This window comes from Podarcis bocagei, assembly GCF_964188305.1.
Source record: "Podarcis bocagei genome assembly, chromosome: 13".
Lineage (NCBI taxonomy): Eukaryota > Metazoa > Chordata > Lepidosauria > Squamata > Lacertidae > Podarcis > Podarcis bocagei.
Window position 1 is genome coordinate 3,141,570 of NC_138138.1, and position 9,056 is coordinate 3,150,625.

General features: G+C 43.3%; 1 protein-coding gene across 1 annotated transcript in view; it reads left to right on the plus strand.

Moving 5' to 3' along the window:
• Positions 1-7,754, plus strand: part of VWC2 (von Willebrand factor C domain containing 2) — a 31,019-nt gene extending 23,265 nt beyond the window's left edge. Inside the window, exon 4 of the mRNA XM_081167034.1 lies at positions 4,977-7,754. Within this exon, the coding sequence (XP_081023160.1) occupies positions 4,977-5,128 (152 nt within the window). The 3' untranslated portion in view covers positions 5,129-7,754. The remainder of the gene's footprint in view (positions 1-4,976) is intronic.
• The last annotated feature ends 1,302 nt before the right edge of the window (positions 7,755-9,056 follow it).

Genomic DNA, 9,056 nt, shown 5'->3' on the forward strand with positions numbered 1-9,056 from the left:
ACCACTTGACTGTAAAAGAAAAGAAAAGCACCTCAAAGTGGTTTATAAGAAGATAAAACTATAAAATCAGGAAAAACTTACAATGCATTAAAATATACAAGTTAAAATACTAAGATACTCCTGCCTTTGGGATTACTACCTACTCCCCTTCAAAAATCAGACAGTTTTCTCCTGTGAGTTTTGCCTTAATCATTCCAGAATTCTCTTCTGGCCAATGTAACTTGATGCTTGCAGGTAAGACATTCTGCACTTAGGTTTTTGTTTTCCTTTCCCTCGCCTCTCTCTGTTCTGCCTGATTTCTTCCAGTTTGTGGTTGCAGGGAGGTGTTGCAATATCACAGGCCCCTGCTCTTCCCAGTCCTTCTCTGTGGCCTTTTCTCCTTCTGCCCAGTTGTGTGAGAGCAGATCAGCTGCAGGGATGTCTTTCCAGGCTTGTATGTTACTATTGAATTTGTTTTAGGATCAGAGCCGAAGTCTCGGTGGAGCAGAGGTTAGAGGTTTCTCTAGTGCAGTGTTTCCCAACCGGTGTTCCGCGGCACACAAGTGTGCCGTGAGACATCGGCTGGTGTGCCGCGAGATGCCTGGAGGGAGGCGGGCGAGTCGGGCGGCGAGAGGCGGGGCGGCGGCGGCGAGGAGAGGCCGCGCCTCCTGCTGCTGCCTGGCGCTCCTCCTCGCAGCCGGCAGCGCTGCCTGGGCGCCTCCGCGCGACTCTGCCTCGCTGGGTTTGGTCTCCCAGCAGAGACGGGTCACACGCGCACCTCCCTCCCTCCCTCAGCCTGCGCGGAGGGAGAGCCAGAGAGAGGCATCGCTCCTGCGCGGCGGGAGAGGGAGCAGCCGGAGCGATGCCCCAAACGAAGGCATGGGACCGGAGGGGAAATCCTCTCCGAGGAGGATTGAGCGCAGCTGAGAGAAGCCTTTCGAGGAGCTGCCGTGTCCCCTGGAAACCCCCTTCCCAGCTCTGCCTGCCTGCCTGCCCAAAGCTTGGAGGTTCCCCGGCAAGGGGGAGGGGAAAAACTTTCACTTTTGTGCGTCCCTCCCGGCGTGACGCTGCACGCTGACGTCACGGGGCGGGGCTTTAATGGTGGTGTGCCGCGAGATTTTTTTTCAGTAAACAGGTGTGCCGTTGCCCAAAAACGTTTGGGAAACACTGCTAGTGTGTTTGCAAGAGGTTGTGATCAGTTTCCACTGTTGCAAAGTGCCCTCAAGTGTACACGCAGAGACAATAGCAAGTAGTTCATTTTCAACTTGAGCATAATTCTGCTGAGTAGATGCTGATGCTCTTGAAGCATCTGCCACAAGGTGCCCTTCCTTCAACAACGCAGCAGCCACAACTGTTGCCTGTGAGGCGCGTAGTTGTTAATTCCTTTGTTTCAACACAATACTTCAGTTGGGTGATAACTTCTTTTGTGTTTTGAAGTGTCTTGTTGTTTCACTACCATTCAGTGCCTTTTTTCTTCAGGCCTCTTTAGCAAGCTGTGATTTCCCTGAATCTTGGAATGAACTTTGATATGCGTGACACCATCCCAAGCACAGCTTCTTGTTCTTTCAGGGGTTTTTGTGCTTTAAGCTGTTTTATGGGTTCCACATCACTTGGGCTGGGTCAGATGCCTCCTTCCTTAACCTCTTCCACTGCGAGAGGCCCATGGGCCAATTCCACTGTCATTAGGATTTTTATTAGTTCAGGAGCCCAAATGTTGGCACCTGTTCTTTTAGCAGAGAATGTTCCTACTGTGCTGAGTGATTGTCTGCCATAGTCCTTTGCTCCAGGTGGTATCAGTGTGAGATGGTGGGCCGGGTGCTGTGCACTTACCCTCCTGTGATCAGTTTTAAATTTTACGGGTATACTTTCTGAACCTTTGAGGTTTCACCCTTAAAGCCTTGAATAGTAGCCAGAAACAGTGTTGAGCCACTACTGCCTGATTTCTTCTAGCATCTTCTAATATCAGTTTATTGTTATTATTCATTAAATTAATGCCTTAAGCTTAGCATCAGAATGGCTGTCGGAGATCAGTGGAGGGACTTGACCAGCCCCCTTTTCTCTCATTGAGCCAGCCTTCAATCCTTTCCAATATCTTACACATTTTGCCCCTCCCTTCTCCTCTTTCCAGCCCCACTTGGAGCTAAGTCAGCCAAACGCAAAATAGTACTTGCCTGTGAGGGGCTCCTGAGTGGCAGATGTCACACTAGAAAAGGTGGGATTCTGCTGTCCCTGTCAGCCAGAGCAAACATTCTGTTCTATTTTAAGGTTTTGCCTCTTTCCTGACAGTTGGTGTCTGCATTTAGTCACAATCTGCCAACACAGTTTTATTTAGTACGAATAAATAGGTCATAATTAGTCAAAAATGAGTCTTGTAATTACAGGTATAGGGTTGTTTTATTTGCTGAGGCTTGATGCCTCAGGGAAAATGCCTCACTACACCATGAATGTTTAAAACCTGAAATCTATATTTATCAATATGATTATTTAGCTGATTAGAGCTTTCAGATTTTCATAGAATCATAGAATTGAAGAGTTGGAAGGGACCCCAAGGGTCATCTAGTCCAACCCCCTGCAATGCAGGAATCTCAACTAGATTCTCCCTGACAGATGCCCATCCATCCCCTGCTTGAAAACCTCTAAGGAAGACGAGTCCACCACCTCCAGAAGGAGAACATTCCAAAGATGAGCAGCTCCTGCTGTCAGAAAGTTCTTCCTGATTCCATAGAATCTTCTAGTCACCTTTTCCTACTTTTCCTGTCACCTTCCACCCAGTTACCCTACTTCCAACCCCCCAGTCTCTGTTCACACCTCAGGGCAAGGGGGGAGGACAGCTCTCTTGCATTGCCAAGGGCTCTCAATGGCCCTCTCTTGTTTCTTGATGGCCCTAGCTTGGCCAGGTTGTTTTGCGTAGGCTAACCCAGGAATTCCTTGCAGCTTGTATTTCTCCCTTCACATGACCAAATAATGAAATTTTTACCATTTATTAATTTCTAGGGTTTAGGGGGTCCCCCATCCAAATCTATAATACTGGGTGTTCTGGGGAGAAGGGAGACTGTCATCCATCTTGGGCAGGCTGGCTGCAGAGATGACTGGGAGGAATGCCTTGGACTCCAGGGTTGTGCTGCTGTGGGGACAAGCCCCTCTTGAAATGATCATGCCGTAAGGTCTGGACTATATTTCTTAAAGCTAAGACAGTCTCTGCCGTGTCTCAATTCTCCAAAGGAACACAGAACCTGGGGTAAGTGCCTGGAACCCCCTGGGATCTTGCTATCGCTTGATGGAGTGGGGTGTGGCACCCAGCTATTGTAACCCTGGTGTTCTCAGTGGGATCTGTGTTTCCTGGAGAGAAGGCCTAGGAGCAGCGTTCTCCTGAAACTGAAAATGGAGGGAGGGATAGCAGGACTCCTTGAGCAGTTCAACATGATGGAGAAGAGGATGGTGGAGCAAGAGCGGCACGTGGAGCAGCCCCACCAGCAGCAGGTGCAGTGGCTCAGAGATAAGGATGCAATGGATCCAAACTACAAGAAAGAAGATTCCACCTAAACATTAGGAAGAACTTCCTGACAGTAAGAGCTGTTGGACAGTGGAATTTGCTGCCAAGGAGTGTGGTGGAGTCTCCTACTTTGGAGGTCTTTAAGCAGAGGCTTGACAACCATATGTCAGGAGTGCTCTGATGGTGTTTCCTGCTTGGCAGGGGGTTGGACTCGATGGCCCTTGTGGTCTCTTCCAACTCTATGATTCTATGATTCTAGGTCTCATTCTCTGAACGCAATGTGTCCTCAAGAAATCATTGGTTAGCTGGGTGCTCACATAACTAGTCAATGATTTCTATTAATTCCCATGGGGAAATTTCTAATGTGTTCCCTACCATGGAATTTTGACCCCCAAAGTGATGGGGAAAACCCAGGAAAATCTACTGAAACTTTGCAAAAAGCAAACAAGGGCAAAATGCTCATTTGTCTGATATCTCCCATTTTCTCCCCGCCTCCCCCCATGGTTTCTGGTGAAATGGCTGCTGTGAACCAGCAAAACACAAAAAGGAAGGCTTGTTTAAGGCTGCTTATTTGTTTAAAGTACCACACACAGGTCCAGCTGTTTGGGTATCTGAATCTGCAGTGTGTATAGTGAGGTTTGGGCACAGATTCCTCATGTTTGGATAAGTGAATTCTCAAACAATGGGTGTTTAGATAGCGGGATATGAGCGCACATCCTTACCTGTTGGTAAAGGGAGGGAAGGCCCTGCCCATTGGTTGCTGCTCAAGACCAGCACCTCCCCCACTTCATAGGCCCTTAAAACTTTAATGTTGTTTTAGTAAGAATACTTAAATCTCCACAGTCTTCATGCATTCTTGGTGAAGCATTTGATTGCGCCACAAAAGCTTGGGAGCACTTTGATTGGCAGAATTGGCACTACTGCAGGTGCCACACAATACCTATTTCACATTTGTAAGAACACGATTGTTTAGTGTGGCAGCACATGCACTTTGGAAGTCCCTGTCTATTGACATCAGGCAGGAACCTTCACTGTCCTCTTTTCAGCACCTGCTAAACACATTCTTGTTTAGACAAGCCTACCCAGATGCTTAGAAAGATGAGGTAATTTTAATCTGTTTTAGTATTTTAACTTTTCTGTGTTTTAAAGTATGATTGTGATTTTTTTCTTGATATTTTTTCTTTTGTAAATCACTTTGAGGTTGTTTTAGGAATTTATTAATTTTAGGAAATTAATAAGTAAAATAAACTCTGCTTCAGAATGCATTTGGAGATTCCCTAAGAGTCATTACCAAAAATAACTGCAATAACACTTTGGAATACACTAAAAGCCATTCTTACCATACTGACATGTGACACGTTTGCGGGCTCTCAGGCTGTGATTTGCTTAAGTCCACACTGTGAGTCAGAGAGAGGATTTCAGGCCGTCTCCACATCCAACCCGTGTTCTGTCCACCTGGCAGTTGTGAAGCAGCTTCACTCAGTGCCCCCTCCTTCTGTTCCAGGGCCCAACTGCTTTGCAGAGACCACAGTCATCCCTGCAGGTCGAGAGGTAAAGACGGACGACTGCACTATATGCCACTGTACCTATGAAGAAGTGACTTGGCGAATTGAACGGCAGGCGATGTGTACCAGACATGACTGCAAGCAGATCTAGATCCACAAGCCCAATGCCTCCAGATGTTTTTATAAAAATACTTCCATGCTCCAAACGATATTTGAGTGAACCGAGAAACATCTTCAAAAGAACTATTGTTTTGCTTGAGGACAAAGGACCCTGCTGGCATTTTCTTTTTCCACAGTAGAACAGTATTTGAGCAAAAGAAGGTTTGGACTTGATTGTTCACATCTTATTAAATGTGTTATATTTCCAAGGTGAGTACTGTAAATTACATTGAAAGATTATATTATTTCTATAATCCTATTATAGAGTTTAAAATAAATGTTTTATATAGTTGAGAGATTAAATAAATGTTGGGAGAGATAAATGATTGTCTTCTTGCATACCTGGTCTTGACTAAAAGAAAGCATTACTTTGCGATAGAAGCTGTTTTTGTTTTTGTGGGGGGAGGACAAAAAGGCAGGGAAATGATAGATCTGAAAATGATAAGAACTTGACGGAGGTCTACTCTGAAAAGTTTACAACAGGTTCAGTCCTAGCCTCTGGGGTTTTTGTTGCTGACTTCAGTGAGTTTATGAGTGTATGTGTGTGCAAAATATGTGAGCCAGGTTTTCTTTTCTTGGATGTGGGACAATATTGATTACACTAGCAGTAATATATTCTGGCTGGCCAAAATTGGGTTACTCTGTGACCTGGCTTGATATCTTGACAAATTCTACCTATATTAGTCTTTACACACTTTCTTGAGAGTAAACCCACATGAAAATAGGACTTACTAGACATGTACAGAATTGTACTGTTAGCCTTTACCAAAAATGTTCATGGTAATATACAAATAATTACATCAGTGTAAAAAACTAATTAGAGGATTGTCTTTATATATTTCTAGACCTCCAGAAGGAATTCTAATACACAAAATTCCTTTTTGAAAAAACCATGCTCTGATAGTGAGCATAGGAAGCATATTATATTTTTGTAGCTATCACAGCCCACTTGTCCCCAGGGAATGTGTTACACCTCAAATCTCTTCATGCCCCCCCAAATCCAAGTAACAGAAATGTGAATAAATTTGTTGAAATGTGTAGCAATAGCAGTCTATGCCAACATCGTTTTACAATACTTTTGGAAAACACGCTAGATCATCATGTAGGAACCAGCACTCTTGAGAGCAAATAATGAAGTATTTATTTGCCACACATAAAACCATATCACCAAAGCTAATGGGGGTAAGTTTGCTATTTGGAAGTATCATACATTATCCCTAACTTTAGACTATAGCATGTTTTTTTTTTTTTAAAAAACTCTCTTGCAATTATGTTTTTGAAAAAGAATTGGGGTGCAGAGCTGTAATATATTGTAAGATATTTGTTGTCAGCCATTTAAGCTGCCATCTTGTACCGGCTTATCTGTATCTTATGTTGCAGTCCGATGCAGTTACCTGGGTCTAAGTTCCATTAAACTCAAAAATTAGTTTTGAGTAGGAATGCCTAGGGTGACACTGCTGTCCCACTGACGTTAATAAAGCCTTTGAAATGCAACAGAGGTTTGCATTTTTAGACATCAATTTTAAAATGTGTAGTAAGCCAAAACAAGCATTTAATAGGTAAATAAAAATTTTATTCTTCAAATCATTGAGTGCAGAGTGTAGCAGAAGCATCAGAATGGCACAAGATAAGCTTGCTATGTTGAGCACACAATTTGGGGCACACGAGAGCACTGTAGGGCAAGTCATGGTGTTCCATGGAAAAAATGTACATTCAATAGAACTTCATGTGGAAGTGTGAGAGTTCACTGGATTGAGCAGTCAGCTAGACTTACATGCACGTGTTGCAGAATATCTGCTAAAACATGTTAACATGTGTACGTACCCCCTTTTCCTAACACTGTTGTGGCAATGACCTCAGTAGGATGTTCTTTTTAAAATTATAAATTGAAAAGCTTTTCATTTCACGGTGCTGAAGATAAAATGTTTTTATTGAACTCTAGCTTTTTATATAGAATTTCCTCTTACCCACACCTAGATCTTTGCATGACCATCGCTGCAGTGTGGAGCAAGGATGCCCTTCTGCTTTTTGATGTGGTTACATCACAGTAGCAGCAATGACAAGATGTCTCAGGGGATTCATAATGGGCATTGAAGTCTTTCACATCTAGGTCACTGGACACAATTCTAGCCTCCATTGTAGCTAGCAAGAGAACGTAGCATTTGATGGCTGTTCAGTGTGAAATTAGCTGACAGACTAAAGAATATCCGTAGTAAGCAGACTTCAGCAAAACAAACAGCTCCAGGGAGCAACTGGACTGGCAATGCCAACAGCAAGGCAAAAGCCTAGAAGGAACATAGAAACTGAAAATGCCCAAAGGTGATTTTTGGGGGGTCAGAGTGAAAAAAGTGAGTGCAACAAAAAACATTTTTATCCGCTCTCCATGATCAGCCATTTCCCAGTGGCCTTTTCAACATAAGGGAAAGCTTCTGAGCTAGGAATAGTTTAATAGGGCATTTGCTGTTTGAAGACAGGTTGGTGTGCTGTTCCTTTGTGTGAATCAGAAAATCAGACAATGTATAAGACCACAAGGAAGCAGAATATTTTTTTCAAATGGCACAGAGAAGTTACAGCCATAAGCTCATGAAATATATTTCAGATTTAGCATAGATTTTTTTTTAATAACACCAAAACATAACCATCAGCTCATCATTACGTGGGGGTTGAAGACCTTATCACTCAGAAATGTTCATTGTATAAAACATTTGAATTACTTGGAGGTAAAAAACAGAAGAAATCGCACAGGTTTCATAATCAGAGAGGTTCCAAAAGGGGCAGCCATGCCTCTGTGAAGAGAGATTGAGGCATTTGGGGTTTAGTTTAGAAAAAAAGAAAGTACAGCACAACATGATAGAGAGCAATAAAACTATGCATTCAGTTACGCATGGTGCAGGTACATTTTTTCTCTCTGATTCTAGAGCCCAGGACTGTTCAATAAAGCAAAATGTTGGCAGATTCAGAAAGACAAAATGAAGTACTTCACACAGTGCAATTGAACAATGAAATTTCCTCCCCAAAGAAAATCATGGCAGCCAACTTGGATGGCTAGACAAATGTATAGAGGGTAAGCCTTTCAATGGCTGCCAGTCGTGGTAGTTATGTACTATCTCCACTGGGACAGTCTGCCTCTGGGAATTGTAAGACAAGACAGCGCTGTTGCACTCAGGTCCTGCTGGATTATGATGGACCAGTGACCTGACCCAGGGGGGCTCTTTTTATCTAGAAACTGAATCTCTAACAGCTTGCAGTTGCTGCTGAAGGAACCAAGGAAGAAGATAAGGGGAGCATGTTTCCCAGACCGCACAGGAAGTATTTACTTAAGCAGAGAGATGGGAGTCCACCCAGAAGAGAAAGGTACAAACAGCAGCAAAATATGGAAGATTTAAGATGGCTTTCAGATAGTTTCCCTTTTCAAGTTGCTATATCTGCCATGCGATGGCAAGTTCAATATGCCCTCATTCATCTCAAGAGCTCATGTTTCAGATGGTTTAGTACAAGGGTACCCAGTGGGATGCCCGTTTAGATGTTGCTGAGACTTCAGCTCCCACCAGCCCTGATCATTGGCCATGCTGGGTGGGGCTTCTCATTTTCTCCACCCATGCCTTTAAGTATTTTCTTCTTTCACTTTTTCAATTTCCTTTTTAAAATTTACTGGGAAGTCTTCCATCATCACCACCAGAGTTCGTAGGGAATTTGCTGGTATCAATTTTCCTTTATATTTTGCCCATATCTCAATGATGTTTCTTAATAAGGTATTTTCAATATTCTGTCACCATTGCCTATTTGGTTTGATAGAAAAATATACTCAACTTAACTTCTTCATTTCTTGTGTACCACTCTCTAACCATTCTAACTCACCTTGTTCTGTTATCCCATCTATGATTTATTTTAACTATATAACTCTCTCTCTATATATATAT